This window comes from Scomber japonicus, chromosome 8 (assembly GCF_027409825.1).
Source record: "Scomber japonicus isolate fScoJap1 chromosome 8, fScoJap1.pri, whole genome shotgun sequence".
In the NCBI taxonomy this organism is placed as follows: domain Eukaryota; kingdom Metazoa; phylum Chordata; class Actinopteri; order Scombriformes; family Scombridae; genus Scomber; species Scomber japonicus.
In genome coordinates, this window is record NC_070585.1 from 26,768,570 (window position 1) to 26,786,642 (window position 18,073).

The 18,073-nt window shown below is 37.8% G+C and overlaps 1 protein-coding gene across 1 annotated transcript in view; it reads left to right on the forward strand.

Annotated features, from left to right (window-relative positions):
- The window catches only part of prom1a (prominin 1a), a 71,330-nt gene that overhangs the window by 39,979 nt on the left and 13,278 nt on the right, over nucleotides 1–18,073 (forward strand). Inside the window, exons 4-7 of the mRNA XM_053323413.1 lie at nucleotides 13,215–13,335; nucleotides 14,529–14,592; nucleotides 15,021–15,110; nucleotides 17,744–17,973. Of these exons, the coding sequence (XP_053179388.1) occupies nucleotides 13,215–13,335; nucleotides 14,529–14,592; nucleotides 15,021–15,110; nucleotides 17,744–17,973 (505 nt within the window). The remainder of the gene's footprint in view (nucleotides 1–13,214; nucleotides 13,336–14,528; nucleotides 14,593–15,020; nucleotides 15,111–17,743; nucleotides 17,974–18,073) is intronic.

Sequence of the window (18,073 nt, forward strand, 5' to 3'; positions counted from 1 at the left end):
CGTCTGTGTAGTTTATTGGTAATCCTTGAGTCACTTGACAACACATCTTTGATGCTAAACAATCATTGTTGTGGTGTTTCTGCGCTGCCCTTCGTAAAAATCCCTTGATAACTGAGCAGCTTTTGGGTTTTTTTGTATTTTCTGTGTATGTGGCACATGTTTGGTTTTCTCTTCATCCACAGCAGAGATAAGTCCTTGCTAACCTATCAGTTCTTGCCTTTATATTGTAAAATACATAACTTTGTACATTTGACGTTGTTTAGAGCTACAAAGGTCCAGGTGATCTACCCAGGTGATGCCCTTTTCACCAGCTGCCTGCTCATCATTAAAACTGCTTATCTTTAAATGTTATTTTGGAAACACTGCACACAGATTAAACCGTAATAATTCAACCAGCCGTGTGGGTTTATCTGCTGTCAGCTATGTCAAACAAGTCTGTAAGATGTTGTCTGAAGGCACCAAACTTTTCTAAAGTTTAGAGTCTGAATACCCTGTTGTACTGAGGTAATGACTACACTCATTCATGCTACTGACAGAAAAATGGTAGGCATGCATTGTTACCTCTAAATGACGCTCATCTCAAATGAAATAAAAAAAATAGCACAGAGGATGACTAATATGGAATATGTAATAATAATGAATGTTATGTGATAAAGTCAGATAATTGGGCTCAGCTTGTCAGGATAAATATGGATGATGAAGAATTTGGTTTAAACAATCAGTGCGTTCATATAATTACTAATCATTTAATTAGAGCCACATTAAGGCAATACACATAATGCAGCTGTCTGATTAACACTGTTTCCGGGTTAAACTAGGTGAATGGATGTCGAAAAGCTAGCACGACAGATTTCTTCCCGAGCTTTGAATCGTGGCATATGGACGAATGACAGAAACAAAAGTAAAGCAGTGTCTTTATACATGAACAGCAGCATTAGCAGTTAGCAGTGGTGGAAAATCAAAGTGAAGTGTGTAGGTCCCTCTCCGCCAACAGCTAATTAGAGACAAGTTTATTGGGATTGTTATAATGGTCACAGTGATGCAGTAATGATGAATGTTATTATATAAACAGCCTTGTTATGGACATGATTTGTCCCATGAAGCCAGCTGTGGTGTTATTGAACCTAAATAACCCGCCGCAGACACAAATTATATGCTGTTTTTCATCTGGTGCGTATCCATTTACATTACATTGGCTTTAATATTTATGCATTTTGAACCAAGTTCAATCATGCACACTTAGTGGTGCTGACATGCTTTGTTTAACAGACAAATGTGACAATGTTTCCAGCTCAGAAAATGAAACACATTGTTTTATGAGTGATGCAGCCTTGACAGACTATTCTGTTTGATATATGTATGAACAAAATAAAAATCAAATCCCAATATGTGCTTACTGTTAACTCTCTTGCGAATGTGATCATAAATGTGGTCGTTTTGCAGCACGGCGGCTTCTCAACACAGTCCTACACCAGCTCACATGTGTTTATCTGCCATAAACTTATCTTCTCTTAGCTCATGCATACATTCATGCACTATTTACTACAGCAGCATTTGCATTGTGCCTGCCAGCTACTATAAGGACACACTGCACTTTATTAAAAGAACATTTGGAACTATTTCAGTCTATACTAATCAGCTCGGATCCCACATAGCCTCTGCATGGATTTATTATGATAAAATGACAGATAGAACATCCTTCCCTCTGTTCAGGCCAAGTGGAAGACCCTTGCCTCATGGTGTTACCCAGCATGCATTTCAGTAGTCTATTTCAGTCACAGGATGTCTAACACTATTAACAGAAAAAGGTCTCAACATTATAGGCTTAGTAACTCATGCTAATCATATGGAGTCTAATTAATGATAATGTAGGCGCCAGTGAGCTGAGCCTTTGGCGCCTCACACTTTAAACCACTGTCAGTCAGGTTAGATTGGAAGAGCTTGACCTCAAATAAGAGATGTGCTCTCTTAAATATCAGCAGGTGGTTGTCTAAAGTGCAATTTCCCCAACTTTTGGCTGCATTTACTCCCCATCTTTCACTCCCTAAATTTACAGTTATTTACTCCATATTTCCTTAATACGTTGGAATTGTGTTAGATAATCCCAAATATGTTCCAGCGTTGGCAAATTCCAACATGTCCTCTTAGCTCATGAAATGAAATGTTATAATGGTGAAGAGCTAGCAAAGTGCAATCAACTGCAGGAACAAACTCAGCATATGGAGATTTCAGACACAAGTTTACAGAAGGCAAAAAAGAAGAGAAGCAACATGTAATACTTTCTGACTGGCTGTGTAATATTTTCTGAATTAAACATATAATAAAATCATATCATATCATCATATGGTCATATAGTTTTACACATCTACATATAAACTACCAGAATATCATCAAAGCTTTTCGTGATTTTGATCAGCTGCTAAATTCTGCATTAAATAGGACCAGGCGTCAATATGCCTTTAGAGTTTGTTTGGTTTAAGATGGTTTAAAGCTAGACCTAGATACATGTATGAGGGAATTCAAACATCTGGTAACTCACACTGATCATTTTTGTTCCAGATGATGACTTTTTCCAAAATATTCATATTTGTTTTTCTCTCAGAAACACAGCTCCTTCAGAAGTGCTGCAGAGGTGAATATCTCATGATGTCAACCTCCAGAGCAATAACATTATGGCATAACAAAAGTAAAAAAAAACAAAAAAAAAAACAAAGTTTAAGATTGAATTTGTTTGGGGGCTCCCTGGTTTAGCATCTGCCTCAGGCCGGTACTTATAATGACTTGACCTTTGACCTCTGAGTGAGAACACTAAGAAGATTGGTATTTAATGTATTTGAGTTGAGTTACAATGAATGGGCTTTTTGGAAAACAGTAGTTGTACTCTTATTTATGTAACAAGATATATTAGCTCTGAATTCTGCTGAATTATTAATAAAGTGACCCAATTAATTTCCTTCACTGGTCCACTTTTTATTGGAGCACAGAGCACTGAAGAGACAGCATCAGGAGCTCAGCAGCCAAAAGCTTACAGACACGCACCCACACACACACATTTAAATATACAATACTACACAAATAAATCTAGACATGTAGTCTCTCTCTTTCCCCTCTCGTTGGCTCACACATACAGTGTTTTTCATGTGATAGGATACACTTGTTGGGATGGGGATTACATTTGGGAATACTGTTTTAACTGTAAGTTAGAAACCCAGAGCATCAATCAAAACCGCTGCCAGCGTTATACAGTAATGTCTCCATAAAATGTGGTACAGTGAATCTGTATTCAAACATGTCATATATTACTCAGTCTTTCACTTCTTCCTTACTTAACCTTAATAAATAGAAGCAATCAGGGAACTGGTATTTCATTCTTTGTTGAACCTCTGTATATTTTATTTTTGATAAGAGGTAAACCAGTAATGGTAATGAAATGCCTCGCTGCCACCTACTTACTCCTGACACAAATACATAACAATCTCTGTCTCTCAGACACAGAGAAAAAACAAGCACACAATTAGTCACTTAGAGCCTCGCACGACCAAACGCACACGCTCACACTTCCTCTGCCTCCTACCCCACACGTCGCTCAGTTAACAGCCACCCTGGGGAGTCATCACATGCAGGGCTATTTTTAGGGCTTTCATTAATAGTGTGATGAGCATTAACTTCAGTGCTTCGCTGTCATGAAGGAAACGACAATGACTATGAAGATGTCTCTTGCTGACTAAATGTCAAACCGTGGGAAGCCCTCGTTGGGAATCTGTTTCCAATGTCAGAGCCAAGTTTTAAAGAAAAATGAAGCTGAGGAGGCTGTGGGAAAAGGATGTCATGATGATAAAAATAAGCTGTTGAAAATGCAAATATTGGAGTGTGAATACAAAAAATTCATTTTCACCTGTCACATTGACTTATGATTTATGCAGTATTATTGAGTTCAGTAGTTTATAGCATCATTAAATACAGAAAAGATCATTTTTTTATTTATTTATTCACTAACTCTCTCAGTTGTTTATTTATAAAGGTCATTTAGAAAAGTTTTATGTACACCAATATGATGCTGAGAAAATGTAGGTGCAAATGACTAATCAGTAGGAGTAATAACATCAGGGTGTCTTTGTTTTAAAACATTTTTTTTTTTAATTCTCAGTCTCTGAATTGTTAATATTTCTCAGCTTTATCACCAAAATGCACTGCCTTTTTATTGTCACTTTATTATTCAGTCTTTATGGTCGCCACAAAATGTTTCCAAGAGCGGATAACTTTGTCATGTAAATGAAAGAATATGTCATCAAAGGAGTTAAGCCGTCTTACAACAGCCTGTAGAGCTGCCTCAATCACATCCAGATTTGTCACTACATGTGTTTCCGTATTTCTGTCTGTATTTGACGGACTCTTACACAGGAACATGATTCCCTGCTTGTTAACCAAAGGCTTGGTTATTTTTACATCCTTGGGAAATAGTTGACAATAATCGCAACCCTTTGAAAATATCAGAGATATGTGCAGGAATTCAGGGGTCCTGAACCAGGCAGGGGTTGACAAAATGTTACAGTGACATGATACAGAATACATGATTTATTTTAGATGGTCATTATCTTTTATTGGCCAAGTACAAAAAAATGTGCACATCAGTTATTGATGAGACTGATGCAGAGTGCTGCGGATTGATGCAGTAACATGAGATTAAAGCTGACACAGCAAGCACAGGCAGCAGAAACCTCACAAAGTGCATGAGTAGTTGAAGATGACATATATTGGATGCATTGAAATGTTCAACTTTTTCACAATTTGCACAATATTGCTTTTGTCCCTTTCTTTTATATGCATTGTACCTAAAGACGTATTGTTATGGCTTTATATTGGAATAGATTTTTTTATTGTATGTGTTTGCTGTTGTGTTTAATGTCCCTCGTTGTAAGTTAAATTTCTATTCATGAACTGAAGTAAGCTCATTGCCTCTCCCTTGCTGTCCATGACGTCCAAGAATATCCGTGATCGCTGCCCAGCACGTAGACACCACACAATGGCAGCTTTACACAAACCACTGCCAAGCTAATTAACTTGAGAGGTTGTTTGAATTTGCTGTGCATCCCATAATTTATCACATCTCTTGGAGAGAATTCACTCTTACTAATCATTGTAATTCTTCATAATTTCTGGTTTATAGCTGAAATCCATTTTATTTTTTACTAATTACTTTTTTTTTCTCTACAAGGTCTTTTTTCACTGTGTGCACCCTTCATATCAAAAAATACTCCAACAGGAATTCAACACAGTGAAACTAATTGATGTTCACAGCTTGGTCAGGCTTTCTTTCCAATTTATTGGAGACATTTGTGTTACAATAGTGATGATGTGGCACATTGTTGCACAGGAGCGAGAAGAGATGTGAGAAGGCAAAGCTGTAGGGCTAGGTGATGTGGTTTACAGCTAAGTGGTGCTCTCTGTCTCGGGGACGTCTGACTGTGAGGATTTATAACCCAGAAATAGCAGTATTTCAAATGCAGAGAACTGTCTTTCATTTTCTTTGTGCCACTCTGTTTTAACTTGGTCAGATGTGAGCTCCAATCCAATAGCCAAATGCTTAGAAATGTTGGCTGTGGTTGGTAAAATGTTCTACTCTAGCAGCCACTTTGACCAGTAATCAGCCACTGTTTAACAGCCGGGTGATAAAAAATAGAAAAGACTAACACACCACTCTGGCTTTATGTCTTTCTGTATTGAGAGGGTTCCTATGCTTCCCTATAATCTACACAGCAGGGGTGATTCTAGGATCAGACCTTCATGGGGCTCAGCTCCTAATGAGAATTTGACATACAATACCCTGCAAGTGTTCAAACCCCCTGCTAAATTACTAACTTCACTGGATAACGTAAAATACAACAAGAAATATGAATACATAGTAGAGTGGTCTACTATAATGTATGATAATAATAGTTCAGAATAAACAGATTTCTACAGAGAGGATCCTAAGATAGTTAATGAAAGATTATATATTAATGACAGAACTATCCAAAGTACATTAGACCTGTTAAAATAAAACCATTTGAACCTGTTTGTCCCATCTCTAACAGACAGGCTCGCTAAATAATTTAAGTTGTATCAAATAATTTTCAGAAATAAAAATACAATAATTATTCATTTATTGTTAGCAGTGCTTGAGCACCCCTGAAAAAGGGTCAAAATCGCCACTGCTACACAGACAGAAACAATAAGTATATGTTATGTTTTGGGCTAAACCCTACTGGAGGAACCTATAGTAACATTAGAGCTGACACAATTAGTCGCTTTATCGAGCAAGACTATTCATAGGCAACAACGGACATGGGAGATTCGTGATTATTGTGTGTGACAAGAGTTGAAATGGCATTTTTATTTTCTAGCCAACTGAACTGATGTGTAGCATCGTGGATACTGTACATATTGTTCTGTGCTTGCTTGTCTGTTTTTTGCATGTTTGTGTAGATTCCCCTGAAGCGACTGTGCAAACTCAATGCTGATGATGTGATAAGCATTGTGCACACTCTAGAGGTGGTTACTTTTATCCAAAGCTCCTTGAATCGCCCCCAATCATTCTGTGCACTCTATAGGTAATAAACACCCAGTGGACATAAAACCACAGACTGTTGCAGTGTTTGCTCCTTGCAGAGCTCAGCTACTGGTGAATGACCACACCAATATAACCAAACACAATGATTCAGAGAGTTTCTATCGTCACTGAACTCCAGAGTCTCTGATAAATAGACTTTCAGTACTAACAGTCCTCATATCAAGTCCGTCTACAGAGACCTTCTGAGACTGAGAGCCAAATAATGAAGTGCAACTCATCAGTGATTCAATTCACAGCATCATTTTGGTTTATCAAAACTTAACAGAGTGCAAGTTGTTATGGAGTTATCTATCACAGAGTAAATTACCTGCTCTACACAGTAAATCTCTTCATCAGTCATTTCTTGACACAAGTTTTTCTTTTTTTTTCTTTTGGACAGTTGACATTTATTTCATAAATTACACCATTAATATTGCATGAAAGGTTAATTCTTTTTAAAAACTTTAATCTATACAGGGATGGTTTATTAAGCAGAAGAAATGCGATTCAACATCACCTTTGTTTTTTGATATCCTCATGGAAATATTTGAATGATAGTATCCAAATTCCTAAACCACACCTGTGCTCTAATTTATTTTTTCCATTTTGTTACTTTTATACAGTGCACTGAAATGCATTGGCTGTTGCTTTATAAAAGTTATTCCAAGGCAGGGATTGAAAACAGTATCTGCCAATTCGATTCATAAATCTGGTGATTTGTCGCCATGGAAGGATCCTAATTGCCTAAATTCAAGCCCAAAAAGTCAGTATAAGCTTGCGGTTATGACAGAATAATGACTAAATAAATCATGCGGTGCACTGCTTCCTTCTGTTGGATGGACCAGATTCAAAACATTTTTGTCTTTTGGCCCCTCTACAGATTTTAAAATACTACTACACTTCAGTGACCTTATGTGGCTGTTTGTACAACCCTGAGCCCTACAGGCTGTTTGGCTTAAGAGTTTAGTATTCATATCATTCCTGGGTTGAATTAATGGTCTGTTGCCTCCCATCAAGCTACTGCAGCCAGTCTTTAGATGGAACAGACAGCAACTTACGCGGTGTCCTTATAGGCAGTGGAGGCCGGGTGGTGATTACTTGGTTGTTATGCCCAGAGCAAGGGCCCTGGAGTCAGATAGCTTAAGTATTCATTGTCTGGTTAAATTCTTTATACAACACACCAGTGCTGGACTGAGATCAGGCTCAAGCTGACCCTGCCAAGCTCTCAGAAGAAGACAAATGAAACAGTGGATAAAAGGATATAACAATGGCTACTTGAGGGGAAAAGGCTGTTATTGCCATGTAAACAGGCTCACTAGAGGCTTAACAGAATTAAATTGTGGCTAAATTGAAAATAATATGGGCTATTATTGAGTATAGCAGTTCATAGGACTGTATAATAGTGAATAAAAATGGAAATATTGAGCAAAATGGAGCTGGAAAAAAAGAGTGGCTGTATTGAGAGTAATATTGGCTTTATGAAATCAAACAGTGGCTAAAATCCAAGGAAACGGTGGCTAATACCTGTTGTTGTGACGTTGTCTCAAAAGTCAATTTAAAATCCAGTTCAGTTCAAATAAGTGTTGCTGTCCAAAGCAAAATATAGCACAAGTATGACAGGACCCAACAGCTGTGCCCAACAATTTCCATGCACATACAATTGGTCATTTAGTAAACTGATGCTTTGTTACACACATACACATAAACTGTTATGTGGCAATTTATCTGTTCTAGCTTTTGAATGCAGGTCACTCAGGTCAGGCCAACACAAAGAGGACTGAACATGCTGCAGAATGTCCAAATTCAAAGCTAGAAATATAATGTTTTGAGTTGTCTGTTAATATTACACACTGTATGTTCCTTGATAGTTTGCATGTCTTATGTGACTCAGTTGTCTACATTGTAGGCTTAAAAATGACATGGCAACAAAAGGACTTCATGCACAATGCACAAAAGCACATCCCAAGCATTGCAATAGTTTTAAAATGTTAGGAATATTATTAGTTTTACAACGATCACAATGACACCAGTTATCATTTTCTTGCTGAGAGAGAGAGAGGAGGCATAATAGAGGTCCAGTTCCAGCAGTGTGAAAGCAAGGGAGGGGCTGAAAGGCGACTGTCCCAGCCTCGCAACTACAATCATGCTGAAAGCGGGCCATTGTTTAGAGTTTGTAAAAGCTATGGAGCTACCAGACCATGTAACACTCACTACCCAGCCCCCAGTATAGTGGCCTAGATTCTGGGGCACTGTACTAGTTCCATGCTCCTCTCCATCTGCATGTTGTGGGGTTTCCACCCTTTGGCAGAGTTTCATGTGTCATTTGCCTCTAGTTCAATCAGGAATTACAGGCCTTTTTTCAGGGTGGCTAGAGGTAAATCTTGCTCCCGCTGTGCTTAAATTGTCTCCTGTGGTCCAGAGCAAACACACTATCAACAAGCAGCCACACTGCCGAGCAGCCATTAGGCACAGTTGGAGCTAGCGGGTCAGTTCAAGAGCTGCTGATAACAGAGAAATGTGATGATGCAGCACAAGGGACCAGTTGCTCCTTTTCTCAAAGATGAACAGTTGAATCAGTAAATGGCTTTTCAATGGCAATACAAGATTACAAAAATACAGATGATTACATAACAAAGTATTTATTTAGTATTTCAATATTATGCCGTATTCATAATTTTACTCCTGTGCCACTTTTTACAGTGAAGGTGAAAGAAAAAAAAAAGTGACATTAGTGAAGGAAACTCTTTCATTTGTTGGTATGAGTGGTTTTATTTTAAGTATTTTATGTTTGAACTTCATGTCTTTGAATCCTTAACCTGCTCTTCAGTTATCTTGAGTCTTTTTTTTACATACTATACTCAAGTGAGTTTTACGATGTTGCTTTAAAAAAAAAAAACAATTCTTCTGAATGGAGTGGAGTACTTCCCAGTTATACAGTGTGTGATACGAAAGACATCATTAAATTTAAGGTGAAATAGAGGTATTTAGTTCAGAGGGAAGGGTGACATGTTTGCCTTTTTTTCTTGGATTTCTGATGCTGTAAGCATCAATAAGAAAACAGTCTTTCCCACATTAATTCACTCAGCAGCGGTGCTTGTTTACTTTCTGTTATTCAGCTTTGGCGGGTCTTGTTTGCCATCACGAGTTTACTGTTTGTTTGATCATTTTCTTTTTCATAAACAAATGTGTATTTCTGTGGGGTTTTTTTCATCTTTCATTGTTTTACTCCTTAATTAATTTCATCCTTTCTCAAACAAGAAAAAACAAAAATCTAAATAACAACCAAAGAGGAAACAATCCAAACTCAAAACTAAACTCAACTTGATTCTATACTGAACTAAGGTGGGCCGTCGTGTACTACACAGCTCATTGGAAAGCACTTGGCGTTTTCCTCAAAGAGTCTTTGTTTGGCTGCAGATTCCACTGACCTTGCTGGACACCAGCAGGGAGAGGGAGTGAGCGAGAGACAAAGAAAAAGAGAGGGAGTTGGATAGAGAGAGAAAAAAGGAGAGGAAAAAGGGAACTGAGGACAAAAGAGGAGACAGAAGAGGAGAGAAACTGAAAAAAAGAGTGAGGGTGCTGTAGGAAAATGCAGAGAATTAAAGAATGAGCTTGGTAGTAAAATAGTGAAAGAAGAAAACAACAAAAAAAAAGTCTGAGCAGGGGATACTGAGAAATAGACGAGTAGTGAAGTGAAAGAGACGTAGATTAAAACAGACGAGTAAGAGCAGAAAGACAAATGGGAGAGGGCTAGAGAGACAGACGAGAGGAAAGTATGAGCCCTGCTGATGAAGATATAGACAACCAGAGACAGAAAGAAGGAAGATGTATGTGTGTATGTGTGTGTGTGTGTGAATGTGTGTATGTAACAGAGAAAAAGGCAGAATGTGTATGAAAGTGTGTACTTGTGTGTGTGTGTGAGAGAGAGAAAGAAAGAAAGAGACAGAGAGAGGGCAGAGGGAGAAAGAAAGAGACAGAGAGAGGGCAGAGAGAGAAAGAGTTTGACAAAGGGCTTTTGTTTTGGATGTGGCCATTTTGAATCTTCCCCTGGTTCCGGATGGCTCCACTTCACTGTGTCCCAGCCTAGTTGTTTGGCCTAGTTTCTCATTAAGTCTCCACTTATACCATGACAGTGTTTACTATGTCGGCCCCTCTCTCTATTTATGGCAAACATCATCACAATTCCTCCAGACGTGGTGCACTTAAATGCCACACAGATGCAAAGACTTATTTCTCCCAGGGGCAGCAAATGATCATATAAGATATTTGTTCCGTGTCAATAGTTCTATATGTGTTGGATTTTTAACAACAAATTGCATGTAAGATACCATTTTAGCAGAGACTGTCTAGTAAAATCTACTTCTAGGTACAATCAATCGGGTTTGAGTCATCTGCCGAACAGTAGCAGACTGTTTATACTCACAAAATCCTTAATTTTTATCTTCAGGGTCTGATTTTTTCTTTTTCAGATTCTCTTTCGAAGTCATTTGTCAAATCTCAGCTGGCAGAGTGTCTCTAAGATGAACTCAAAAAAATGGGTCCCAAGTCACAAATGCATTACTGCACAAAGATAAAGAAACACTGATGAAAAAGGCGACTAATGGCTCACTCAGTGTAATTGGTTGGTTGTCTCAAGCAGGTTTTTAATTCTCCAGGTATTCATTTTCATGCTGTTCTTCTGTGAACTGATGCATGTAAAGACCATTTGAGCTTTGTAAGCAGTACAAGATACTCTTATCTTGAGCTGTGAGGATTAGTCAATCAATCAATCAATCAACACAAAATGATTCAACAACTATTCTGATAACCGATCATTTGATCCACGCATTCAGCAAAAATGCCATAAGATCAATTTTTACAGCTTCTGAAGTTTAAGAATTTGCTGATTTCCACAGTTGCTATTAAAAAAAAACACATTTGGGGCTCTCAGAACTTGTCATGTGCAATGTCACTACTTTTGGCATTCACTAAATAATTAAGGAAAGGAAAATAAATGATAGCCCTCGCCTCTCTAAACAACACTGCCTATCTATACAGATTGAATCAAATGATTTTAGTAAATCTGTATAATGACTATGATCTGGCTTTTAATGTACCTCATGATTATAAAATGTGCCATACAATTTTGCAGTGTTTAAACACACTGTACAATCTCTATTACAGGTTAGATAAGATTGCATTAACAGGATTATATCCACAAAGGGAGACTTCTACAGCAGTGACTGCAACAGGACTGTAACACACACACACACACACACACACACACACAGAGACCACCTTTTTCATGCATTAGCAATAAGACAAGGAATGGGTCGTAACCTCACTTTGCATGCACTGCAGTCATATACATACACACTCGCTCTTATGCATACCTTCACAGAAACACAGATACGCAGGCCCACATACACATACCTCTCCCTTATTATACAGTGAGTCACAACCACCGATTCATCTCCATTGATCTAAACCTTCCCAGTGGCTTCTGAGTCAGTCCATTTGTTATTCTTTTCTGCGAGTCATCTTGCATCATTCATAAAGCTGCTTATCCCACTGAAGCATTTCTATAAATTAGATTCTCTGTGTTATACAACTGTATCGTCAAGAAAAAAAACCCTCACAATCCATCGTAGAGACATTTTTTTTGTGACTGTCTCTTCTGAAGTTAATCACCCCAGCCACGCTCACTTGCAGACACATATAGTACATGCGGCAATGAAACCACGTGCACACACGTACTTATAAAGCATGGCGCCGGCTGTGAGGTGCTGAGCTTAAAATTCAGCTGGGATGAGAGTGAGTCATGGAAACAGCTTAATATTATGGGCTGTCTTCCCCTTGATGTTTCTCAAGCTAATTAAGCTTCGTACCGAGCTACTCAGGTCTTTTTGAAGTATGCAAGAGACTCACTTTAATGGTCTGCTTTGTGCAATTCTGTGTTCTCGCATTTAATTAAAATATGTTTACAAGCAAGGGACCGCAGATTATAAAGATAAGGCCTTGGAGCGTAATGTAGATACACCTGAATTTCCTGCTATATGTTGTTTTCCAAAATGCTTGGGAAATAAAATCTCCTCCTGAAGTTATTTTTACATTAAAAATGCAGACAAGCAGTCAAACCTTGTGCATAAAATAATAATGACAATAATAATAAAATATTTCCCTCCAGTCCTCCAGAGTGTGTATAACTATTTTCTGTTGATGTATGATTTTGGAAAGTAACATTAATGAGGCTTTCAGACTTGTGCCAGCTTCCACTCAGTTTTAAATATGCTTGATTTACAGTAATTTTTATACCATCAATATAAATGAGAATTATATTTAAAAAGAGAAGGATGATTAATACTTGCAATCATGCATTACTGTGATTACATGCATTGTATTTTGTAATGATGGCTGTCAAGAAAATTAAGCTCATTCTACAGGTGCACTTTAATAGAAGTTGCTAAAAAAAAAACCTGCAAGAAGAAATGCAGTGGTGCATACTGACCCCTAATGTTGATAACATGTTATCACCCTGCTCTGTAAAACACACCTCCAGGCATCTTGGTGGTATTGAGCAGCAATATCATTCTGTCTCAAGATAGAAAAGGTCACAGTGTTTTTCTTTTTGTCGTTTTGTGTGCAGGATTGGAGTGCTGTGTGCGTATGCTGCCAACCAGAACCTGAGCTCACAAGTGAAGAACATACGGAGACTGGTCAACAGCAACATGAGGGACCTGCAAACCTTCGCTAATGACACACCAATGGTATGACACAGAGACCATGAATATAATAAAGTGTCAATGGCTAAATATAAACATTAAAATCCATAACCTATTGTCTTATAAACCAGAATCCTTTTCCCTACAATACTGCAACTAATATTGTGTGATACCATGAATTAGACCAGGGGTTTCAAACATAGGGCTGAGGTCTAGAACTGGCCCACAAAGAGTCCAATCCGGCCCACTGGATACGTTTGCAAAGTATGAAAATTGCAGAAAAGTAATTCCAATGTTTCTGCTGCTTCTGCTATCTGAAAAAAACATACATACATATATGGCCCGTATGGTCCAAGACAAATTTCCTTTGGGACTAAATAAAGAAATCTTAACTCTTGACTAAAATATATATTAATACTTATAAAAGATTCATATATTGAACATTATGCAAAATGGGGTCAATCAGCAGCTTCTGTGTGAAATAATATGAAAAAACAGACATAACATTGTTAAATAAATAGATGGTTTATTATAGTAAAGTTATAATATATATATATATATTATTATTATTATTATTTATGGGTTATAATTCTGTGGTTTTACTGTTCCAGACCACAGATCAAACTGTGCTGCTTGTGGCCCCTGAACTAAAATTAGTTTGACCCCCCTGAATTAGACTCTTGTTCGTTGGTTATATTAAGCTAAGCTATAATGGTAACATGTAGGATATGGGAGATATTTCAGTCATGGCTGAATATGAAACAACCGAGTCGAAACATCCAATTCTCCTGATACGTGAAGACACCACCCCAATTATAAGGCCTTCGTGTCCCAGTGTGCTTCTCTCTCCTGTCAGTCTACTATCGTTTCTTGTCGTGCCTCCTTTATATAACACCTTCAAAGTGGCAAAAGAGAATTTTCTCACATCTTATATGTGCGACAACTGCAAATTTGATTTCTAAAACATGTGTCTCATTCCATGAAATTTCAGGAGCCCGGGTTTTCACTTTGAATTCACTCGTGGGAGTCAGATTGTTGTTTCCATTCAACAGTCCTAGCTTATTTAACATTATAGGTTTTGTATTTTGTCAGTTCTTTTACTTCATTTTTTGCCAGAAAACATAATGTTGAGATTATGTTTCAGCTTGCTTGTTGGTATCTGTGAGTAGACTAGAATAAACACATTTTTATCTGCCTCCATTTGTGAAACTCTGCTCTGTTGTGTTTCCTGTTTGCAGCAAATTGATTACCTAATATCCCAATACGCCACAGCCAAGAACAAAGTCATCTATGACCTAGATAGTAAGTAGAACTTCTCTGTGCCTCTGATAGTGAACTAAGTGGACAGAAACGATTCACTGAGTTGTTGCTCTTGGTCATATATCATGCTTATTATCTGAATGTCTACTTTCCTTGACTTGTTTTCACAACAGATTTGTGACATAACTAGGTCTAGATAGCTACAGCGGTGACTGCTATAGAAGATCTCTTGAGTATTCATCCTACTTTTCTCCTGCGATAGCACTGCAGACAGTTCTTTCCTGAAAGTTAAGACCTGCAAAAGCAATACCTGTATAGCATACTTTTAACACAATAATATGATCTGTCTCTATACCTGAAAACCATAAGATCAGAAGTGGAGATGGCTGAACACAAGTCACATATTAAAAAGGGACACAATGGACCATTTTATTGTTTATTCTGTTGATCTGATGCTGTGTTTTCCACAGATATTGGTCCGTTATTGGGTGGAAGGATACACGATCAGTTGGATAAGGAGGTCCACCCTGCCCTGGACAAAGTGCTCAATATGGCTGGAGGTACATCCGCTCACTTTTCATTTCCTCTTTCAGTCACGATGCCATCAGGTTACTGTCAGCTGAAAGCTACTGAATTCAGGTTACATCTGCACAGTTGGGAGTATAATCACATAACCATATTTTTACCCCTATTAAAACTATACTATACAACAGTATGTATAACTATATACTGTTTAAAAACTCTATTGAATATTAAATCACCTGTTACATGCATATGATACACAGTGAACAGCTTTTGGGATCTAATTTTAATATTTCAGTGTTCAGTGAAACCTATAAATTGTCATTAATTCATGATAAAACTTTCTAATAATAGTTAAGTATGTTCTTTTCCCCAATTTTCCTTTTTTATTTTTTCTGTAAAGTGAAAATCGAGAGAGCCATCAAAGGTAACAGTTATTGGATAATAACCTATGATCCCTTGACCCCTGACCTTGTGAACTTTGACACTGTTATTGCTCCTATGATTTGCTCCTTTGTGATCCTCCTTGAGCATTTGGACCTATCAGTTCCCCAAGTGCCATCTTAATGAACAACAAGCCATTTATACATTAAAACTGCACTATGCAATTTCACACTTTGGTGACCTCAAACAACGACTTGTCCCTCCAGGTACTACGGAGTGATCAGTTAAGTGTATGCTTGAATCTGAAGTTGTTACTCATAGTGACTGGAGGGGACGGAGGTGGTGTAAAACATCGTTTCACAGCAGGCTCCACTGTCTTTCTGAAGTCTGCTTTTCTTTTGATGCAATGTTTACATGCTACCCATGAGGACAAATGTTAGGGTTTTGTTTTTGAGATCAAATTCACCACCTCCTACATGACGAGATAAATTTCTGCCTGTGAATTTAACTGCCACCAGACAGTTAAATTGGGGGAAAACAGGATCGAGAGGGGGAAGGGAATCTTTCCTTCAGTTCTTGCTTAGTGCAGTTTTAAGTTAGTGACATCCCCAGATCTTGCCAAAACCCTAACACAACATCAACCTGCACCCAGACATTTCCCTTCCTGTTACTCCAATTGTGTTCCTCTGTGTAAAGTGAACATAAAAATAATGTGTTTTTGTAACACTTTTACTAGAAACTACAATGTAATCTTAACAATCCAAAACAATCACATATTTGAATATTTAACACACAATCATTTTATTCATTAATTCATTACAACCAGCAGCTAATAACTGATATAACAACTATAAGGGATAAAAACACTGACGATGAGACAGCAGTCAGCAAGCATGCCTATAGCAATGAAGTGAAGTGCATTGCTGTGTGTGTTGACTGAGCATCTGATTAGATGACCACAGTTATTACATGATTGTGATTACAGTTGTGTTCTCAATGTTTGTGCACTATTTTTGTTCTTACAAGGGCTGAGCCAAGTAGTCAAAGGGTTTTAGTATCCAGTATTGTGTTTTGTCTGATACTAAATTATTCAACTAAATATTAAGGGATCGTAATTGGAGAAACAAAAAGAATATTTCAGTAAGTACAAGTAGAAGTGAATAAGGTATTTATGCATTTAGCACAGAGCATCTATCTGTATTTTTTTCTTCCTCTAGTGTTGCTATGCATTTAAAGCACTTAGCTACTAGTAAATTCACTGTTTCCTTCCTACATTTCTGCATATTTTATATGGACAAGGATGCCACAGTTTTGCTTGCTTTATCCTTTTAAATTTTAAAAGTCTGCCTCACGCTACTTTGTGATTGTTAACAAACACATGGCTGTTGTTTAGTGATGCATTCACTTGCTATTGAAATCTTCAACTTACAAGGTCTCAGATACTCAACTGTAGCCAAAAGTCCAACTTTAGATAATTGAGATTTACACCAAAATATGAACACACACCAGACATACTGAAGCCCAAACTCGTTAATGAGGTCCACAGCTGGCACAGTTATACTCGGCTCAGGCCTTGTTCTTACAATAAGTGCAGTTTTTGTTCAGTGTGTTTTGTATGCGTTTGTGTTTTTGTGTATAATGACTCAATATTATGTTTTTCTGTGTGTGCTGATATCGTTAGCACATTTATCACTTGGTGAATTAAATCATTTGGCCTCTTTCATTGGTAACCGATCACATATTGATCGGTTACCACTTCCACTTCTACCACTTCACCAGCTACTAAACGTCATAGCTTCATAGTTGACAAAAAAAGTTACTTTACTGCTCTGAATATAAGTATACATTTATACATTTATACACTTCCAGTTATAACAATTCCACAAACTATCCCAGGACAGAAGTGAAGGGTTTTAATGAAATATTCATTATTATGAGCCAGAAGAAAAAAAAGACTGTTCCTAATAACTCATTCTATTGTCACCCCAAAATACAATTCAGTTAACAGGAAAAGTTTGTTTTTCTCATAACTTGGCAATATCTTGAAATAGAGCCACTCCATCAACTCATTCCTATCAACAATCACTTGACTCATTTTAGAGTTTGTAAGAACAATATGTTTGCGTCAGAAACAATGAAAATGGTGTCACTTTTCAGGAGGGAAAATATGTTAAGAGAGTCTGTTGTTTTGATGGGCATTCTCTCCTTCTTGCCCTGGTTTTCCCTCATTACATCAGTCTAGCCCACTTCGTCTGTCTCTATTCATATCTGCTCTCTTTTAATGCAGCCATGCGAGAAACCAAGGAAGCCCTGGAGAATGTTAGTGTTTCTCTCGAAGTCCTCCAGGAAGGAACAGGAAAACTCAATTTTAACCTGAGCCTGGTCCGGATCAGTATTAACCGCACACTAAACGACCCCGGCTGTCATGACGAGGATTCAGACGCCACAACTGCCCAGCTGTGCCGCAACATCCGCCAGTCACTGTCCCAGCTGCAGATCAGCGCCAACTTCACACGGGTACCAAACTGAATAAAACATATTCTAAAGATGACTTGCTGTGGGGATGAATAATGGAAAGATTGCTACTTCACCATGACATGTTATGTTAAAAATAACA